This window comes from Sarcophilus harrisii, chromosome 4, assembly GCF_902635505.1.
Source record: "Sarcophilus harrisii chromosome 4, mSarHar1.11, whole genome shotgun sequence".
Lineage (NCBI taxonomy): Eukaryota > Metazoa > Chordata > Mammalia > Dasyuromorphia > Dasyuridae > Sarcophilus > Sarcophilus harrisii.
The window spans coordinates 72,916,243-72,939,578 of NC_045429.1; the positions used below are offsets into that span (position 1 = coordinate 72,916,243).

The window sequence follows — 23,336 nt, forward strand, 5'->3', positions numbered from 1 at the left end:
CATAAACATTTCATGTAGGTTCACAGGGTAGGAAAAGAAATCCTGTCTTTTTAGTGTGACTGACAACCTCTAATATGTCAGTACCATAAACACACCACAAGTTCCTTCCCCTACCTATCTCATGAAGCAAACTCTGGGACCATCTATATGAGAACAGACAGTTTCAAATACAGGATAGAAGCAGGAATTAGTAATAGTTCCAACCTTGCCAACTCCCATTTTAATGAAAAAATAGTTTAGTTAAAATGACGTGTCAGCTAAGCGAGAGTCTATGTGGCCAAACCTATGGTTTTTTAATTGCTATAATATAAGAATTATCTACCTAGTGACGCCTTTATTTGACCTGGATGAAATTTCCTCCAGTCAGCTGCACTGCCTGCCAAATCTCATGAAACTGTCAGATGGTATTAACAGATAGGAAGGAGGGCAGAGGGAAGAAAAAAGACCTTTATTCACCTCCCTTAATGGGTCCGGACCCTGTTTTAATTAACTCATCTGGCCTGGCCAACAAATCACTGTCAGCTTCCCTTTCTTGTTGAGAAAGCTTCCAACTCTCTGACTCTGGGCTCTGAAGGAAGGGATGCTTCCAGGGGATTCAAATGTGAATTTGACTCTTTAAAACCCTCATGACATGAAGAAGGGGATGAAGCCATAATTAAATTGTTACCTTGCCTTTCTTGAATAAATGACTTTTTCACTTCTCATTGCTTTATTTTCCACATTTGGGAATGTAGTATTAGAAGGAGATAATAGTTGTGAAGTGCCCTAGAAATCTTGAGTCATTAGAATGTAAGCTCCATGAAGGCAGGGGCAGCCTTTTGTCTCTTTTTTGTACCCCCAGCTCTTAGCTCAATGCCTGGCACATAGTGGGTGTTTGATAAAAAGTTTATGAATTAGTCAGTTGATTGAATGATGCTTTATTTTTTTTTATTTTGAAAAAAGGACAAATGATACTATATCTTAATGGATGCTTCTCTGATGAAAGCAATTACCCGATATTTATCCCACAGAATGTGAGCGTGCTTGTTTGCCCCATATTGATTTGGCTTCAAAAAACTCCAATTGGTTGCATTCTGTTGACTGCTGATCAAAAAAAGAGCCAATCTTGTCCTCAAAGATTTATAAAAGTCAGGTAGTCATCCTTTCTGCTCTCTTTTACCCTTAGACTTCTAAACTAGAGATTAGCAGAGTGGACCTTCAACCAGGGGTTTGGGAGCTGGGAGGAACAGATGAGTAGTTTCTTTTTCTCACTCCAAGCTGGAGAAAATGATGGCAACTTATAAGAAATACACAGTAGACATCCCACTAGGTAGTTCAGTGGACAAAGCACTGGCCCTGATATCACAAAAACCCTCAGACACTTATAAATTGTGTGACATTGGACATAACTTCTGTGCCTCGATTTGCCTTAATGGGGATAATGACAGCACTTCCCTCACAAGATTATTATAAGATAAAATGGGATAATAATTGTAAAGTACTTTACAAAACTTAAAGTATTATATAAATGCTAACTATTATTGGGATGATGATGATGATTTATGTTTTTATATGACCTAAGAAAGGATTTCAAGGACATGATTTTTAAAACCTATCCTTCTGTGTAGAGGAAAAAATTTGACATTCCCAAAATAGTGTGAGCCCTAGAGATTTCCAATCTTCCAGTCACAGAAAGATTTTCTTGGGGAGTTATAAATAATTCTAAGTTCAGGATTACAGCGTTTGCAAATTTAGGTGCTGGACTTTATAGACGTATAACATTTCTTGCTGCAGTGTATTCTTTGCAGAAATGGAGAGCAATTCACATTGTTCCTGTAGAGCATCTCATTTGGAGAGCAAAGTTTTGAGTTCTGTGACTTTCGTGAGGGTTTGCTTATTTAGAAGGTTTCGGATTGACTTAGTTTTAAAATGTAATATAATCTATGATTTATTGTATTTTTGTTTATTTTGTTAAATGTCTCCCCTTCTATTTTAATATCGTTCTGCCTCAATTGACACATCATCTCAATACTCATTAGGTCCTTATTAGCATTTCTTGAATTCTATTGAACCAAATTAATTTTTAAATCCTCCCACAGAAGCAAGGGATCATACATGAACTCACTCATGAGCATGTGCATATACTCACACACACACACACACACACACACACACACACACACACACCCCTCTCATACCTGCTTGCCTACTGGAGAAGGCAAAGACAATAATGTCATCAAAAGTCCAGGCATAATCCTGGTGCGGGGGAAAAAACATCAGCTTTTGTGAAGCCTCTTTTCTGAGGTCAATAAGGAATGTGGAGTGGACCATGGGGACAGGAAAACAGCCTCTTCTCTTCCATTCTCTAATCTGAATGTAGTCCGGGGTCCGTTTATAGTAGCCCTGCAAAACAACAAATTGATAGGTTAAACTCTGACCTAAGTTTCTTTGCCCATAAAAACTGAAAAAATACCTGGAATGTTTAACTCACAAGGTCATTGTGGGAAGGAAGAAGTGGAACATGCATTTATTAAGCATCTAATATATTCCTGGCACTGTACTTTACAAATACTGTCTTAGTTTTTTGCTTCATAACAGCCCTGGGAAGTTGGTGCTATTACTATTCCCATATTAGACATGAGGAAATGGACACAGGGTTAAGTGTCCCAAAGTCCAACAGCTGGTAAGTGTCTGAGGTAGAACTGGAACTCAGGTGCCTAATTTCAAGCCCGGGGCCCCTCATCATGACATCCCCTTAGTTGCCCGATAAGGAAATGAACACAAAGCCAGAGTATTTTGTAAACCTCAATTATGATCTTCCATCTCATCAGCAACAATTTGACAGTACAGATGGACTTTTCAGCATGATCTGTTCCAGCTCAGTTATTTGTGTTCTTGGTAGGGAGAGGACAAAGAGCACATCTACACGAGACAGCTAAATGGATGACAATGTGGGACTTACTTAAAGTCAGAACCATCTGAATCCAAATCCAATCTCAGACACTCAATGCTAGATTTGGGACCAGAAAACTTTGAACCCCGACTTTGCTACTTACTACCCAAGTGACCTTAAGACAAGTATCTTAACTTCTCTGATCCTCAGTTTCCTCTTCTGTAAAATGCAGGGGTTGAACAAAATAATCTCCAAGGTTTTTCCCACCTCTAAATTTATGGTCTAATTAAGTAGAAGAAGCAAAATTTGAACTCATGTCTTCTGACTTTTAATTTTCTGTATCACACTTCTTTCTCTCTAAATGATCTATATCTTACTGAGATTTTACAAAGAGGAATCACTAAAGTTTTAGCACAGTCTCTTCATTTAAAAATGCTTCATGGCAGCGGAGTCAAACACAAAGAGAAAACCTGGTGGGCTGCATATGGACTTAGAAAACCACATATTTACATAATCTGTGTTGCATTGCATTTTTACTTATTTTGTCCAACATTTCCCAGTGCTATTTTCATCTGATTGGGCAGCACTTGGGGGCTTTGCAGCCAGCAAACTTGACCCCTTTGTTTTATGCAATAGGAATATGCTCAGAAGGACCAATTTATATAATCTCAGAGAGCTGATGGTAAAGTAACAAGATGACATGGCTTTTTGTTTTTAAACATATAAAGAATTTAAACAGTTGGTGACATGTATTCATTCATGCTTTCATCCTGGGAAGCCAAACCCACTTATGGTGATCATTACTACTCAAAACATTTTGGAAAGTTCTTTCGAAGTTGGCTTTTGGTCATACAGGACAGACTACTTGGCTCACTACTTTATATCCCTAACTCCTTTTTTCTTTTCTTTTAAAATCTGAAACAGTATCACCCAGATTGATAGTTTGTCTTACAAAACAACTCCAAAAAACCCCTGGCATTTTGCCAAGATCAGAAATTTGCAAAGGCTTTGAGTAAGAAAAGATCTAAATTCAAATCTCACTTTATCAGCTTGTGTCACCATGGGCAAATGAATCACTTCAAATGATTCCCTAAACCTGCTTTCTCATCTAAAAAATGAGAACACAGTGCCCATCTCACTGGGTTGTTGCCAGGATGAAATGAGACAATAATAAAAAATGGTGTTTATATAATGATTTAAACTTTACAAAGAGCTTTACAAGTTTGCTCAATCAATCTTTACAACCACCATCCTTCAGTTATTCAGTTGTATCCGGCTCTTCACGACTCTCTATGAAGATTTGCCATTTCCTTTTTCAGATGAGGGGAGTCCCAGGGTAACTGAGTTGCCCACAGATTGAATTTTATCTCAGCTGTTCCTGACTACAAGCCTAACATACTACCCACTGCACCATCCAGCTGCTTAGGTGCTCATTATCTTCATTTCACAAATGAGAAAACTGAAGTTGAGACAATTAATAAATAACAAGTATAGAATTTGAACTCAGTTCTTTCAGACTTCAAGCCTACACTCTATCCACTGCACTCTGGTTGTTTCAGTTGTAACTTTGTAGCACTTTGTAGACTTCAAAATGCTATTTAGATTCCAGTTGTTAATGAAAAGAATGGGATGAAGATTCCCTGAAGGCTGTTCTCCAAAGGAGGTACCAAGAATAATTGGCGCCAGTAATAGCAGCAATTTTGGAGTAAATGTCTAGTTTCCCAGTATGACCCAATATGAATAAGGTTCAGCATTCTTCTCTAGGTGGATATTCTGGAGTATATGTTTCTTAGCAATCACATGAAATATCAGATGTCAAGCTCTTGAAAGACAGAATCTGTGTCATGTATATCTCTGCTAGGGTCTGGCACAATAGATAGGGATTAAATAAAGTCTTTTACCTAGAAGCATTTCATAATTCTCAGATGTATATTTAGATTCAAATTTACCTGCTTATCTGTCTTTTGTCTTCTTACTATGGTGCAACACTACAAGTATACAGCTTTTTTTTTTTAATTTTAATTTTGCATCTCTTCTCTCCACTTCCCTCATTTTACACAAAAACTCCTGCATAGTAGATGGTTAAATAGTGATTGTTGAATGATGGATGCAGGGATGAATCCCTGTATAAGCACTGCGCTTTATACAAGCTTTTCATCTTAGGATCTCTTAGCACCTTTACAAAACTTAATAAACTTACTCAGTGATTCTTAACATTTCCAGCACCAAGTAACTGGTTAAGTTGAATAGATTGAGTCATCAAATGCAAACAAATACACACACACACACATATACACAAGCAAAACTTCCACACTTAAATAATATACACACACTACATATATAAATGCAGATTTTAATATACATACATGAGCAGCTAGATGGCATAGTGCTAGATAGAGTGCTGGGCTTGGACTCAGAAGACCCAAGTTCAAATGTGGTCTGAGACACTAGCTGTGTGAGTCTGGGCATATCATTTAACAACACTAGGTGGCAAAGTGAAAGGAAGTCTCATCTTCCTGAGTTCAACTCTTACTAGCTGTGTGACCATAGGCCAGTCACTTAACCCTGTCTGTCTTGGTTTCCTCATCTGCAAAATGTTCTGGAGGAGAAAATGGCAAACTACTCCTGTGTCTTTGCCAAGAAAATCCCAAATGAGGTCACTAAAAATCAGACGTGACTGAAATAACTGAACATTAACAGACATATGTAAATATATAAGCAATGTCATCAGATACAAAACTCTGGGTTAGAGATAAGCAATATTTTAGAAATGGGAAACTTAGAATATTTACAGCAAAACTATGCATCCTGTAGACAAGAGAAGAGCCAATGAGACATTGCTTGCTCCCTCTCCTATTTTCCATATAAACAAGGCACTGTTAGTAAGTGTTCCCATTAGTCAGGCAAATAAAGGCCTCTGGGATCATTTTTGGATGAGCAAAAATCTTGTTGGGAGAGCTCTTGCCATGTGAGTCTCTCCATGATGACACATTCAGCCATTGGATCCATTTCTTCCAACAAGGCCAGGACCAGGAGTAGCATGAAGCCAAAGGGTGAAAGGCCAGAGTCACCAAAAAAAGTGTTTTATGTTTGCTTTAACTGTATTAGTTAATCAGGGCATGACACACTCTCTCCTTTAATGAATAAGGCAAAAACAAAAAATAGAAGAACAACTAGAAAGGCGGATATACCACTCTTGGAGCATGGGCTTATGGAGCCACAGTCAAAACAAAACTGTTTTTCAATATTCTTAGTGTTATTTTGCCACCTGTCCTGTTTTAGGATAGTTGACTTTTTTTTTTTTTTTTTTTTTAGCTGAGAGCTTTCAAAAATTTTTCCAGGTTAAAATAACAGAGCTTATTTTTCCAAGGAGTTAAAATGTTTTTGTTTTTGTTTTAAATAAATATTAACTTTCTGGTCATTACTCCAATCCTAGTAAGATGTGTAGATGATGACTTGGAGATGGAAAATTACTTCAGAAGTGAGAAAATCAGATGCAGAAAGTTAATTTTTTTTCTCTGCTCAAAATTCAAGTAAGTGTTATATAAGACATTATTAAGAATTCAGCCCTTGGGGCAGCTAGATAGCATAAGGGATAGAGCACCAACCCTGAAGTCAGGAGTATCTGAGTTCAAATGTGATCTCAAACACTTACCACTGACTAGCTGCGTGACTCTGGGCAAGTCACTTAACCCCAATTGCCTCGGGGGGGAAAAAATTCAGTCCTTTAATGATTAGAATAAATTATATTCTGGAAAATCATGTTAACTTTTTGAAAAAATATTTCTGACCTTTGGGTCATCTTAGCCCACAAAGTCTGTTTAATTTTTCTTCCTAATACATAAATAAAATGCCAGCTATCAATGTGCATTAAATTGTGGGAATTCCAGGCTATGGTATTGAAATCGGGCTGGCACATAGGGGAACTGGCAATCTAGAATGTTGCATGGATTATTGGGAAGACTGCTAGATCCAAAATGAGAAACCCTGACTTTAAATCCCATTCCTGATGCTTATTGTCTATGTGATATTGAACAAAACATTTGACCTCAATTTCTCATTTGTAAAATGTCAGTGTTGAACTAGATGTCTTCCAGCCTAAATGTAATAACATATAATTATTATATGTTATTTATTTATTTATACTAATGTTTATAATAACTAATATTTATGTGGCACTTACCATATGCCAGGCATGGGAATAAGCCTTTTATAATTATTATTTCATTTGATCTTCACAACAAAGCTGGGGAGATAGATATTATTATCCCTATTATATAGATGGGAAATTTTGAGAAACAGGTTAAGTATGTATCAGTTCAATTAGTGTCTAAAATCAGATTTGAACTGAGGTTTTCCTGATTTCAGGTCTAGTGCTTTATCTATTGTACCATTTAGCTGCCCTTCAAAGCTAGCATTTATATAGTTCCAACTATGTACCAGGCACTGTGTTATGTGCTTTACAAATATTTTCTTATATTTATCCTCACAATCCTGATGGGTATGTGCTATTATTATTCTAATTTTACAATAAAGGGTTCAATATCAAACATCTTCTTAAGTGTCTAAAGATAGATTTAAACCCTAGTCTTCCTAATTCTAGATCCAGACCTCTATCCACTGAGGCATCTAGAATCACCTCGTCCCCTTTTCATGATAAATGAAAAAAAAGGAAATTTTTCAAAAGCAAATCCCCAAATCCTAATATCTCCTTTAGTATTCTTTTGTACTTTACAACATATGCTAATCTCTTTAAAACTTATCATTCCTAAATAAATGCATGCTGTCCCAAAAGTCTTAGGGCAGTTGTAAGCTATTAAAACTTAAACCTATCCTGAGACTCATGGGTATTGTCATGCTTCCTGTATATATGGTAGACAAGGCAGAAGGCCAGGTTCCCAGAAGCATACAAAGGACATGAAGACCGTCAGGATTATAGATTTACAGCTGAAAAGAATGTCAAAACTCATCTTCGAAATGGAGCCATGGAAAGAATGCTATATTTGGACTCAGAAGACCTCATTTCAAATTTCAATATTGTTACTTGCTATTATGGGTTTTTTTCCTACTAAATATAACTAGATTTATTTTTTATCTTTATTCAAAGAAGTTATTTAACTTTTCTGGTCTTCAGTTTCCTCATTTGAAAAATTAGGGGTTGTGTTGAATGACTTTTAAAAGTTCTAAATCCAGGGATTTAGTACTTTCCCCAACCTCCTCAATTTTCAACTGAGGAAACATTCAGAGAAGCAAATTTACTAAAAAATTATCAGTTCCCAACACAGAGCCTGGTACATAATAAGCACTTTATAAATGAACACTGACTTGTTGAATTAACTCATCCAACCTTTGTTTGAATTTTTACCACTTTCAGTAATGAGGAACTCATTGCTACTACAATATCATGGGCAAGAGATTTTTATTTAACTGAGCAGCTTTTTCTTTCTGAAAAAACTTGCATATTTGTTTCCCAATAAAATTTGCGGGAAGGGGAAGAAAGAGATGACCTTGCTAGATTATCATCTATGTTCCTCAAGGCACTGCCCAAGACAACTTACCTGAGGTGTGATTCCACACCAGAAATTAGAATATAGACTTCGAGATTCCAACATTGGGGCCACAATAGTCTTGTTTTCGGAGATCATCAGATTGAGGGTTTGTGGATTAGTCAAGAAATTGTCAACATCTATAAACTTAGAAGAGAAGGAAAAAAAATATGAAACAGTTTTCAATAGCAGATAAAAGAATATGGATATAATATTTAAAATGTTATTCCTCATATACAAAGCTAGTTATTTCATGCTCTATTCTCCATAGGATAGAGTAACTGAGAAATTTTGAAAAGTGTCCTAGTGTATAAATACAAGACTCACAGACTCAATTTCATATGATTAGCATTTTTATCCCAACTCTCAGTTGAAGACCGGTTCCCACCTCATTTTTACCAGACTTCAAGTAAAGTTTTAAAGTCCACTACTCAGCTGGGCTCAGAATAAATATTTTATTATTATGGGTAGCATCTCAGTTTAAAGAATAGCATTATATCTAATATTACTCAATCAGGTAATTATTAGACTAAAGATTGCTTTTCTGATGTAGCAACAATAAAATTTCTTATACTGAAAAAAATCTAGAAAATAGATGCATTCAGAAGATTCTGAACATTTTCAAGGCAACTTATTTATCAAAAATACCAGTCAATCAATAAATATTTATTAAACTATTATTATATGATGAGCATTGTACTATGCATTTTTTCATATGATATTTACGACAAGCAGCATGATGTAGTAATCAGAAAGCAACTGGAAAAAGTTGAATTTAGGTCCTGCTCCCATTACATTTTACCTGTATTACCTTAACTTTTTTAGAGTCCCAAGAGACTCTTAAAAACTGGTAACTTGTTATCCAGTGGACCAACCTGCATTGGTTGATAGAGGTTCCTCAACAGCTGTTTACAAATATCTGATCAAATCACAGGGCCAATAAGAAATGTCTTTAAAGTTATATGGCTATAATAAGATATCTATAAAATTTAAAATATGGTTTTTTGAATTTTTATTTTCTTTTTCACTTAACAAGTATTTTTTCTTTTATCTCCTACTTCCTTACTCCTCAAAGTGAAAAGAGAAGAAAAGTAAAATTTTGTAATAAATATGAATGTTCAAAGAAAAGAAGTTCCCATATTCACGCTGTTCCAAACCATGTGCTCTGCATCTTGATGCCGTCATCTCTTTATAAAGAGATAGATGATGTGGTTCATCATTAGAATCATGATTGGTTACTACACTGATCAGACTTCATCAAAGTTGTTTGTCTTTACAATGTTGTTTTCCTGGATCTGCTCATTTCATATGCCATTTCCTAGGTTTCTCTGAAACCATCTCTTTTGTCATTTTTTACAGTACAACAATATTCTATTACATTCACAATGCATAATTTGCTCAACTGTTCCTCAAACAATAGTCACTCTCCTAGTTTCTAGTTCTTTGACACTTCTAAAAGAACTACTATAAATTTTTTTTGTGTATAAAAACTTTTTCCTTTTTCTCTAATGTCTTTGGGGAAGGTATGCAATTTAGCGTTTTGATATAGGTTCACACTACTTTCCAGAATGGCTGTACCAATTCACAGTATATCTGCTTTCTCATAGCCCTATTAACATTTCTCATTTTTCATTTTTTAAATTTTTTTGTCAGTCTGATAGGTGTGAAGTAAAGTCTCAGAGTTGCTTTAATTTGCATTTCTCTATTAGTAATTCAAGACATTTAAAATATGTCTGTTTATAATTTGGATTTCTTCTTTTGAAAACTGTTTGTTCTTATCCTTTGACCATATATGGTCAAGGGCAAAATGATTCATTCTTATAAATTTACATTCTTATCAATTTGGTCAGGTCTGTTTATCTTGGAAATGAGACCTTTATCAGACAAACTTGCTACAAAGATATTTTTTTTTTTTTTTTGGCTAGTGTGAATATTTTTATTCTTAATAAAATGTGACATTTTCTACAAAATATGCTGGTGATTTGCATAGTGATGGGATAATGTAAAATATTAGATTTTTTTGAGGGGAGGTGTGTGGAGTAAACTGCATCCAGAGGGAAATAAAGAGTTCCTGGCTATAATAGGACATAATAGAATTCTCAGCACCAGAATCTTAGTGACAACCAAGCTCAACCAAACAATAGACCTTGTAATTTTTGTTCCCTTCCTAACCCCACCCCCCCAAATCCCTAAACAAACAAACAAAACTCCTGGATCTCCAAGTCATATAATAGAAGTAGGTCCACTGAAGGCTATAGAGAGCAGCCCTTTTCAGTTTTCACAGGGATAATCAGAGAGGCTTTTTCCTTGATTCATGGGAATAGCACAGATGTTCATACAGCTGTTTTATTCTTAGGCAACATCAGATGCATTGAAACCAAGTACACTCTTGAGAGGACAAAGATGATGTCTACACATTCCAGTACTTCTCTGAGTTACTCTAAAAAATTCAAGGAACATAATGTTGGAACCAATTCAAGGAAAATAATTTTCCCTTACAGTATAATAAGTAGAAGAGATTGTGGGAACAAAGTGGAAGAGACTCGAATCTCTCCTGAAACATTTAGAGTGTTCATGTTCTCTGGGACAAAGGCAAAAATGGAACAGAATTTCACATTTTTCACTATAGTAATGAAGTTTTAGATTGCATAGTAATCATTCTGTCTTGTGAGAATTAGAGAAGTCTTTCTTCTGAAGAACTCAGAACTTTTTGGGCATTTTGCTGTATTCACAGCCTCACATAAGGACACCAATTTTTTTAATGCCATTTCTCATGCTATAGGAAGGCATAATAGAATTGTGCAAAGGACCATTCTCTAACCAACTTAAATAGAGTTATTAGTGAGGCTAGCAGAAATCCTGATAGTAATTCTTAAGCTATACTCTCTTTACTGTCTCTTTATCTTGGTTAAGAAAATGGCAGAAAGAGAGCACAAAAGGACATAAAACTCTTTATAACCCCCTTGAAAATAGCAGTAATCAATAAAAAGAAATCTTATTTAGAAAAATCAAAAAAGGCAATGGGAAAACCAAAGAAAAGCTCTAATAAAATTGTTAAAATAGAAATTTAGGAGAAACATGAAGGATAAATTCCTGGAGAAAGGCCTGAGGAAGAAACATTAGAAATAATGCAAGGAAATCCCAAAAGGTGAATTCTGTTAAAGAAGAAAATCTTTCAAGGAAGCTTCAAGCTTATTAAAAGTTAATTTCTGGTAGAAATTAAAGAACACATGATTTTAAATAATAAATCTCAGATGCAATTAAAGGACTACCTGAATACAACAAAGAAAACTGTGGAATTAAAGAACTTAATTCGGTTTTAAAAGTCTCTAAGGGAGATTTTTTTTAAATTCACACACAAAAAAAATCATAAAAACGTTAGAAAAAAGAAAAGAAAAACAAATGCAGCAGAACGAAGAATGATAATGTGGTCAATGTGGAAGAATTTAATAATTGAACTGGAAAAATATTTGGAAACAATGTAGGGAAAAGTTACAGAGCTTGAAGACAGATCTAAGAGACTAAACTTTAGAAATAATAGTGACCTTAAATATAGTAAAAAAGGAAATAACTTAAGTCATCATTTTTCAGGGAATTAGTCAAAAAACTTCCCAGCATTCTCAAGAACAAGTGATACTCCACATATGAGAAGAATACAAAGAATTATAACAAGAATAAATTTAAAATTCAAATTCAGCCAGGCAGATTATCTTCAAATTTCAAAACCACAGTGATAAAGAATTCATCTTTCAAACCATCTTGAAGGAAGAAACCACAAATGAAAAAGTACCAAAATAGAACAGCCAGAAGAAACTGAAATAAAGCTTGTGCCAACTAATCAATCCACAAGTATATATTAAGCTCCTACTATGTGCCAGGCACTTCCTTAGACTCTGGAGATGCAGAGGACAAAAATCAAATGAGCCCTGTTCTCAAGAACCTTACATTGTAATAGAAAAGTCATCATGTATTAAGTGTATTCAGAATGTATATGCAGAATAAAGACCAAAGAAATATAAAGTGTTTAAATATATGACAGGGAATAATATGAGCAGTTGGGAGGGGAAAATAAGAAAGGTAGCATAAAGAAGGTGCTATTTATATCTCAGTGTGAAGGATGAAGGTTAGGAATTTTATGAGGCAGAAGTGAAGGATAAAAGCATCCCAAGCACACTAACAAGAATGAATTTAGAAAACATGAGCTTCAGTTTCAGAATCAGTTTCTAAGCATTCTGCTTGAGGGAAAGAGATTGACATTTGAAATTCAAAACAATTCCAAAGAATTCAAGGAGAAAAGGACTCAGGTGTAAATCTTTCCAAATTAGATCAAAACTGAAATTATAAGAGATACAAATTTCCAAAAATTTAAGTCATATAATCAAAAGGGTTTTTCAGATCCATTAAAAAAAAAAGTAGTAAAAAGAATCTATAATAGAACACTTGACTTTCATCAACTAGAGGAACAAGTGTTAAGAGAAACTTGCACATGCAATCACAGAAAACATAGTAATTGTCTAGTTTTGTTGAATTAAATTTAGTTATCAAAAGAGCACAACAAAATAAGAAAACAATTTGCCTTCAACAATATAAAACAATTGCAAAAAAAGGAAGTCAATAACAAATTTAATGTTAAATATAAATGGACATCTTATAAAGAGAAAAATATCATAAAATGTACTTGAAACTAGAATGAATTATTGTGTTGTCTAATGGAAATATATTTAATGCAAAATATTTATGCAGATATAAATTTAAAGGTTGGTCAAAAAGATATCTAAGGAAAGCTGGGGCTATATAGTGAATAGGAACATAAATTTGAATATAGAGTTAATTAAAATAAATATAATAAAAACAAAAATACACATGAATAATAAAATAATAAAATAAAAATAAAATATATGTGGTCAAGTTCATAAAATAAATTCTTACAGTTTCGTAAGAAGGGAATATAAAATTATCAATGGCAAATTTCACACTACATTATCAGAATATGATAAATGAGTTACTGATTTGAATAGCTTAATGAATAGCCTGATTCTTATAGATTTGTGATGGGAACATTATGGAAAAAGTAATGATGATGATAACAACTCACATTAAATATCAATTTGATTTGATCCTCATCAACTCTCTGAGGTAGGTATTATTATTATATGAATATTTATAAATAATGAGAAAATTTAAAATTCAATAATATAAATGCTTTTTTTGTTTTTGCATAGGTGATTCCTCATATCTCTAATTCTATCCTTTCCTACTTCTTATTAGAATTCCCAGATTCCTTGAAACAAGACCTTTCTTGAGCTCTATAGTTGTTAACTCTCTCATTAAATGAGTCAGGCAATAAATACTTATTAAGCAGCTATTAATGTGCCAGGTCCTGTGCTAAGCATGTGGATGTTGCTATTATTTATCTATGGATAAGCCATATCTTCATGCATCCTTACATCTTTAAAATACAAGGATCTTACATTCTTGAAAAGAAAAATTTTACTTTTAAATCCTTGTATCGCTCTCTATATCTAGCATGATACCTTACCAGAACCAGAAAATCTAATCAAAACAATTGCATTAGGCAAATGTAAAGTCTTCAATGCTTTTACTATACAGGGGAAAAGGAAGAATAAATGATTTGGAATTGTAGCTAAAAAAATCAGATAAGGAATAAAATTTTTTAAAACACACAATTGAAATCAAAGCAGACTGGGATAACCAGGTGGTGCAGTGGATAAAGCACTAGCCCTGAAGTCAGGAGAACTTGAGTTCAAATTTCACCTCAGACACTTAACACTTCCTAGCTATGTGACTCTGGGCAAGCCACTTAACCCCAATTGCCTTAGCAAAAAATAAAAATAAAATTATTTTCTAAATCAAAGCAGATTAACAAAATAAAAAACAAGCCCAACCGTAAAGATCAGCTACAATAACATATCAAAGAAATAAACACCAATTAGGCAATATTTAATAAAAGTTTCAGAGGAGGGAAGAGAAAGGAAAAAGCAACAAGTGGCTTACACTGGATTTCTTCATAAGATTTTCTAACAAGTAGTAGCTGAGGAAAGTCACTTGAATTAGGGTGTCAGCTAATTGGGCAGTGCAGGATAATGGAGTAAGGGCAGGAAATTCTGTGATTAAAGTTTTGTGGTTAAAATTAACAGCACAGATCTCACTTGGAAGCCCTAGTGAAAGATTCCTCAACATAGATGATAGGAAATTGGTGATGGCAGTTAATAGAGTGAGTTAGCATCAAGAGCTACAAGAAAACAAAGCATCTTATTGTCAGTTGATATGGTAGGCAAGAGTAATGTTGTACTGTTCTGAAGAATTTATGCTATGTTTTTCTTTCCGAAAGCAATGAAAATATCTGTGTACAAAATGTAAGTTAATCTTTCCTCAAAGGGAGAAGAGTAAAACAATTGTCTACTCTCCAGTTTACTTATTAAGAAAATTTTATTATTTATAATATCATAACAGATAAGATAAATTTGTAACATTTATTAATAAATCTATACACATATGCACACATATAATACTTGATATAAGAGTATGCATTATAATTATATAATAAAATGTAATGTAGATTACATAAATATTATTTTTTAAGGAGAATGAAGTGAGTTTAGGGAAGGAAATAAGCAATGATTCAGGAGCAAAACAAATAATTGTTCATTTATATTGCCAAATATGTGTATATATGATATATCGAGACACGTAATACTATATTGTACAGTATATAAACTTTATATACACTGTAGCCCCCAAAAGCATTAATGATGATACACACATCTACATATATACATATTTCATAATGATCAAGTAGAATTTGTATTATGGATGAAAAGGTGATTCAAATTAAGGAAACTATTCACATAATACATCAGTAAGAGAGAAAAAGCAAAAAAAATTATTAGCCAGATGTAGTAGCACAAGCCTGCTACTGGGCAACAGCAGCTGGTGGATGGAATAATCTCAGGAATCTGAACTGCAGTTAAGCTAAAAGCTGATTGGATGTGTATCCAATATGTTGTGTGGCCACCAGTATATCTAAGAAAAGAATAAGTGACTCAGGTAGGAAAGCAAGTGAAAACTTCTGGACTGATTGTTATTTGAATTGGTATTGGGCTCATGAGTGGCCATTAAATTTCTAGCCTGGGAGAGATAGGGGAAACCAAGTCTCAGAATACAATATAATACAATACAAATCATTTAATAGCTATAAGAGAGTACTAATTTATAATTTTTTAAACTGGCAGGAATAGAAGGAATTTTCTTAAAATGATTTAAAAAGCATCTTTTCAAAACCAAGAGTCTTCATTATAAATAATGGAGGAACATTAGGAGTATTCTCACCAGTTGCTGATATAAAACCATGAGGTCTGCTTTCACCCCTTTTGCTTAATATAACTTTAGAAATGTTGGCTATAGTAACAAAGACAGGAATAGGAATAAGGATTGGACTGGTAGTAGAAGGAACTCCTTAGAGATGTTTTACTGGTAGAAAGAACTCCCAGATAAGAAAGCTTCTTCTACCTGTCCAGGTCAGCACCTTATTTATAATTTATAGTCTTAGACAATTACCTAGAGCAGTGGTATAATATTCTAAGAGAATCAAACAGTTTCCTGCAGGCCACATAGTGACTTAGAAAACCACAAATTAGCATTTTCTATGTTGTATTTTTATTTATTTTGTTAAATATTTCTCAATTAAATTTTACTCTGATTCAGAACAAAGGGATTTTTGCTTGCTATCCATAGGATTAAAGTTGGACACTTTTAACTGTATGAGACATTTATAAATATAATTTCAAAATGGTTTCCAAAATAAGGAAACAACAGTTAGAGGGATATTCCCTATATGGGCTCAAAATAAATGAACACAGTGAAAAATGTTAATATTTCCCAAATTGATTTATAGATTTTCTGAGACTATATAAACTAGTAAAACAAATTTTGCATAGAAAAACAAGGTGGAAAATATTAAAGGATAAGAAAAAAAGATTAATGGGAACTTGACTTATTAGACTGAAAACAGTATAAAATGGCATTTATTTAAAAAAAAAAACTATTTGCTCTTGGCCTCTCAATATAAAAAAAAGAGATTTAGAGAACAGAAGAAAGATTCTAAAAATAATATCTCATTATCTTTCTTTTTGCAAGGCAATTGGGGTCAAGTGACATGCCTAGAATCACACAGCTAGGAAGTTTTAAATATCTGAGGCAGAATTTGAACTCAGGTTCTCTACACTTGAGGATCTGTGCTCTTTCCACTGTGCCATCTAGCTGCCCCAAAGATTCTAAAAATAAAAACAAATTGATAGAAAAGATATATGTTTGATAAACTCTAAGTTGTTATGGGCCAACACATCAAAGGGCCGAGCCAGGAGACTGATGAGAGACCACTGTATTATCTGACCTCTCTCCTCTTCCCTCTGCCTCCAATTTATCTCATTTCTAGTCTGCAACATCTGTGGCAGCAAAGGCTGCCCTGCAACTCCTTCAGTTGCTATGATCCACAGATGTGGAGGCTCTCGGGGAATTGACTTGTCCCTTAACACTAAGCTATTAGTCTTTGAGGAAAGAAACCATCTAACATTTGTTTAAAAAAAAAAGTGAATGGCAATATGACAAAAAATAAGTCTAAATGCCAAGGTCACACTTTATGATCTAGTGCTTGGTCTGCACAGGATTTATAATTTCATGAACACATGGATGCCTGTCACAATACTTAGCAGACTATATATATACTATATATATATATATATATATATATAATTACATATATATATATATATAACAAATACCTTAGCAGCCTGGAAATGTGATAACTTAAAAAAAATAATCACCTTCATATGATAAGCTTCTCTAAAAAGCTGACTTTGTCCTCAAATGGCAAATATATTATCAAGCTCTTTCTCAAAACTTCCCCAGCATGATTTGATTTTATAGAACTCATTCTATATTTAAAGCTTTTGAAAACACTGGGTCACCTCCTGTCTCTATACTCAACAATAAATTCTAATTATGCCAATGTAATTAAAATTTTGTCTAAGTAAAAAAATATATTCACTTGAGATGTGGAAGAAGGATAATTTTTTTTAACTAAATAGTAAATGGAAGAAATGCCAGAAGATAAAGTAGATGGATACAATCACATAAAAATATTCTGGGAGATGAAAACTAACAGACTTATTTTTATCTATCTATCTATTTATTGCTGAGGTAGTTGGGATTAAATGACTTCCCCAGGGCCACACAGCTAGGGAGTGTTAAGTGTCTGAGGTCACATTTGAACTCAGATCCTCCTGACTTCAGGGCTGGAGCTCTAGCCACTGCACCACCTAAGCTGCCACTTGGCTGACCCGTAACAGACTTACTTTTTAAGAAAAAAAGCAATAGATTGATTTTTTTTTTTGCAATTAGCCTTATTAGAAGCTTTATCAGTAAATCAGACAAAGATCTAGAGTCTAGGAGTTGAAAAAATTTTTTAAAGTATCAAAAAATGTAAAACAGATAAATAGATATGAACAGAAAATTTTATCAGTTTAAAATAAAGAAAAGAAGAGGGATAGTTTCAGATTTATGGTGTTGGAGAAAATTTAGTCAAATAAGGACTAGGAGAGATCACAGAAAGACAAAACATACTCTTTTATTCTATAAAATAAAAGAGCTTTTTACAAAAAACAAAGTCAGTATAAAAAGAATAATATAAATTAATGAGAAAAAATGTTTATTTCAAATATCTTTGATAAAGGTCTCATAAGTATCTATCAATTCCCTAAACATCTTAGATAATCAATAGAACCATAATTAATACCTAATTGATCAGAAAATTCTGTGAAATCAAGTCATTTTCAGTTGTGCCCGATTCTTCATGACCCATATTTGGAGTATTTTTGGCAAAGATACTGGAGTGATATGTCATTGCTCCAGAACTGAGGCAAACAGGGTCAAATGACTTGGTCAGGGCTACACAGCGAGCAAATGACTGAATCAGATTTGAATTCATTCCAGGCCTGGTGCACTGTCCACATAGCATAAATGATCAGATTATATGAATAAACGGTTTTTAGAAGAAATGAAATGAGAAGGCACAAGGATGGATTATAAAGAACTGCAAATCTTAATAATTAGAGAAAGACAAATTGAAAATTTTCAAAATTAAAAATTTTCAAATTTTTACCATATCCCCATCAAATTAAGACAAAAATAACCACTTTTAGTCCCCTAATAGACTAAAAGGGTGGTAATGATCTAACAATTCTGGAAAACAATTTGGAGCAATGTTTGAACAGTAATTAAGCTATTTGTACTTCCAGCAATATCACTGTTGGGCATTAACCCTAAAGAGGTCAAAGACTTGTAAAATGTGCATACTGGCACCTTTTGTTTTAGTAAAAAACAGGAGAAAAATTTGTTGTTCATTAATTGAGGAATAGCTGAATAAATTAAGAGATGTTAATATACCAGAAGAGAAATGATGAATAAGAAGAATGAAGACTAAGTAGAGTAGGTAGAACCAAGGGAACAAAATATACGATGACTCAAATAATATGATGAAAAACATTAGAACTCAGATGAACTCAATGACCAACCTTGACTCCAGAGTTCTGATAATCATTGGATCAGTCACTACAGCATGGTGATACAAAGAATAGAGTGCTGGGTCTGAAACCAGGAAGACCCAGGTCACTTCTGTTTGCCTCAGCTTTCTTATCTGCACATGGTCTAAAGCCCTTTCTATTTCTAAATTTATGAACCTGTGAAGCTATGAGATTAAAGACAAGAGACCCGTTTTGATTTCAGTGCAACAACTATTACACAATTGCTTTGGATATGCTCAAGAAATCAAAACATCTGCTTTTACCAGGATGTAGTCTGACCATTTTTCCCTCGCAGTTCGAAGGGCAGCCTGCCGGAGCTTCATAACATGTGTAAACCGGGAGCCTGGCCAGTGCTTTGGTCCAATTTCATCAGGATAAGACCTAAGAAAGAAGGGAAGGATGGTTGCATTTCTGCATTGTTTCAACTTCTGGAACAGCTGCTCAAAACACTCATCTATGTTCTCCTCCATTTTAATGAAAGAAGTAAAGGAAAGGTTAGGATATGATCACCTCAAGTAACCCCCAAACATCTGGACATAGAGAAAGTTTCCCAGAGGAGACAAAGCCTATTCCCATTCGCCAGTTTCTGCACAAGTGTCTCAGCAGAAACTTTAGATGAAGTGAGATTATGGACCAGAACAAGTAGATTTTGTCCCTTTTTGGTTCCATCAGTTGCTCATAGCTGTGTCTTTAAGCTCTGTCAGACCTTGTAAGAAACACAATCCAACTGTTACAGCTTTTAAATTATTGGTTAAATTTGGTTTGAGGGGCTATTGCTGTGAAGGAAATTTGATTCAGGGGATCCCACTTTCCTAAACTGGTCACCAATGCAAATTTTTGTGGGGATACTGTCACTATAATTCTCTCTTTTTCTGACTTGTAGAATTCACTCCTGGTTACAAACTTAGTCCTGGTTAATCCTATTTTCTACTGACTCAATTTCTTAAGGGAGAAAAGGTCAAAAGAGCAGCAAAATGAAATACAAATAAAACCAGGGCTAGTGTTTCATCAGTGGAGTCGTCATCCATATTTCACACCATATTTTTCACTCTAATTGCTCATACAGTACTATGGAATAAACTGATTTAATCTTAGTTCCAAGAATCATACTGAGTTCTTTCATCAATTTTTTTTATTTTTGCCATGAAGGTTGGTGTAAATATCCTGCAATTAATACTCTTTTTCTTCATCTTATTCTTGAATATTATGAAATGATCCCTAATGATGTTTCTAGGTGACATGAAATGAAGTCTTGGGTACACTATATAATCAACCCATTGTCCTTTGTTCTTGAATTGAACCATGGCTTCAGGGAGAAGATGCCATGACATATAAGTGAATTGGGTTTATCAGGATGGACTTGTACAAAATCACTAGCCTCGGTGACTTCTTCTACTGTCATTTGGGTCCGATGGCAAGACCAAGATGACTGAAAGTGACCCTGGATGCAGGTTTTTTTTAAGGTTTCAGTTTGCCCGGGGCAGCACCCATTCATTGATTAAGGCTAGGTAGGAACTGAGGCAGAGAATAGTCTCTTTTATCTAGTCCAAAGAAAACCCAATCTAGAAGGAAAAGATCTTCAGTTTCTAAGGAAATATGAGAAAGCATATGAAGCCCTGGACTTGGCATTAGGAAAGCCTCTGTTGGAATTTTTCTTCATTCACTTAGACACTTACTCTTTCTGAGAATCTGGATATTCTTATTTATAAAATGCGCAAAATAATTTTTGAAGTGCTATCTCTTAAGAGTTGATGTGAGGCTCAAATGGATATTCAAATGGTAAAGTTCAAATGCTCTTGTCACCAATGAGAAAAAAATATTATTTCAAAATTTCTATCAGATCTATCCAGTATCTCTGCTCTTCAGATTTATTTATAAATATTCTCTGAATAATCTGGATTAGTTGTATTTCTTGCCGATCTCTCAGTAGAATCTTGTTAGGGGATACTTATCTTGATCTTTGCCCCTCCTCTTCCTCCTTCTCAATTTTTTTTTTGCAAATGATATTATAGTATAAAGTCTATAACTACCATGCCTCTTTATTTTATTGCTAAGTAACTTTTTTATTGTCCCATCTTCCTTATCTCACAATTTCTTTTTTTTTGAATCAACAAATTGTTTAAAGAGATTGGATTGCAACTGATGTAGCTGCATCTTGAACTTTAGCATCTTTTCCTTTCTTCTAATTTGATGTTTAATTTAATCTGGAAAATAAATTACTTAAATGTAAACCAACTTGAAGGAGGTAGTCTTTCAATCCCAGAAAATGCCCTACAAATGCAATTCCATTAACATGAACTTCATATAGCAGCTAGATGGTATAGTGGATAGAGCAGTGGTTCTGGATTCAAGAGGACCTGCATTCAAATCTGACCTTAGACACTTAAAACTTACTGACTGTGTGACCCTGGACAAGTCACTTGAGATTGCTTCAATGACAAAAACTGGACTCACACACTTTTCCATTTTATTTGAATTTTTCTTTTAATAGAATTTTGTTCTAAAATTTTGCTTGACATGAGCTTTATGCTGGATCTTGATTGTCTTTTTTCTTCATCACATAGAAATTTTCATTATATTAGAATATCATAATAAATTTGATTTCTTCATCTTGAAACTGCTTGTCATATACATCAACCATTTATTTATTAGGGAATGACTTAAAATTTTTATTCAGTTCCATATATGTTTAAGAAATGAGGTCTTTATCAGAGAAAACTTGCTGTAAAATTCTCTCTCCCCACTGTAATTTTTCTGCTTTCCTTTTAATCTTGACTGCCTTGGTTTTCTTTGTGCAAAACCTTTTAATTTAATGTAACAGAAATTATCCATTTTATAATGCTCTCTAATCTTACTTGGAATTCACTATATTCCTAAAACCAGTCTTCCTTAAGTTAAAATTTGGCTGACATTGGGGATGTCAAACAATAATTAGTAGGTTTTTTAATGTTTTTAAATATATTCATGCATGGTACTATGCTAACAAAGTTAAGAGCTTTATATTGAGGAAGCTACAAAATAAATGTCCACTGGAGCTTACAATATATTTTGAAAGACATCTGTGAAGAATGAGGGACAATCAGTGATTTGTCATTGATACTCACTGAGGATCATCCATAGGCCTCCATTCCACATAGTGGTATAATTTCTGTACATTCTTCAGCCACTCTCTGAGGATCTCTGTTGTGTTGTCAACATTGTGATCTGTAGCTGCCCTAAGGGAGGAATAATATAGTCCAGTTATATCCTTAGGACCAGATAGAAGGAAAAAGAAAATACAAAAGTCCTCAATCTTCCTAAAAGAAGAATAATTTCTTTAAGATCATTAAAAAAGCCCATGTGTAAATGAACATGTTATTGCATTAGACCCCTCAAAAAGCAAAAGTTTTAATTGAATTAAACTAGTCAACTTTTGTGAATCACAGTTTTCCCATTCCTTATTCTCAGATTCTGCTATACAAATTCAATTAGAACTCTATTTCACTTTTTTTCCCATAAGTAATTTTGAGAGCAAGATTCCCAAGTTGCAAACACAAATAATGAGCCAGTTAAAGCCATCAGAGAAGAGAAGATTTGAAAGGAAAATGAGAGCTGTCTCCAAGAATCTGAAGAGCTGACAGGTGGAAGAGGAATTAATTTATTCTCTTTGGTCTTAGAGATAGAACTAGGACTGTGTCAGTTAATAGGAAATAGATTGAGATTTTTAGGATGTAACAGAATCTCCTTCACTAGAAGTCTTCAAGACTTTAAGTGAAAGTTGGATCTTCTTTTGCTGTGGGTACTGTACTGAGACTGTACTGGATGGTCTCTGGGATTCTAGGACCTCTAAGATTTCATGCTGACATTTTAGTGAAAATAATGTTGAAGTGACAAGTACAACATAGCAAAGCTTATGAGCAAAGAGTTAAACTTTAGTCAAAGACTTATTATAAAAGGTTCCCATATCTTTTCAACATTGGAAATGAGACACAAGATTTATCTTCAACAATTAATGGAACAGCTTCTTGCAGCTGCCAAAAGAAGAACACCATGGGGTACTAATGGAAGAGACCTACAGTTGTGTATAATCAGCCTTGCAGGTGGTTCCACTGAGGCATATTTGTTAACTGCCTGTAGAGCCATAGAACAACAGACCTTTTAGAGTGATTTGTCTCTTCTAGTCTCATTTTTAGAAAAAAGGAAAGGAAGACCCAGACAGAATAAAAGATTTGCTCAACTTAGCACTGATAGTAACAGATTAGTTCAGGTTGACACTGAATTAATAATAATTCATTGATTATAGTTAGAAATTTTATCACAATCATATACTATAATTAC

At 34.0% G+C, this 23,336-nt stretch overlaps 1 protein-coding gene across 1 annotated transcript in view; it reads right to left on the bottom strand.

Annotated features, from left to right (window-relative positions):
* The window catches only part of COLGALT2 (collagen beta(1-O)galactosyltransferase 2), a 128,930-nt gene that overhangs the window by 31,883 nt on the left and 73,711 nt on the right, over positions 1–23,336 (bottom strand). Inside the window, exons 2-5 of the mRNA XM_003767497.3 lie at positions 22,124–22,234; positions 19,283–19,400; positions 8,431–8,565; positions 2,178–2,382 (exon numbers count right to left, since the gene is read on the bottom strand). Coding sequence (XP_003767545.1) covers positions 2,178–2,382; positions 8,431–8,565; positions 19,283–19,400; positions 22,124–22,234 — 569 coding nt within the window. The remainder of the gene's footprint in view (positions 1–2,177; positions 2,383–8,430; positions 8,566–19,282; positions 19,401–22,123; positions 22,235–23,336) is intronic.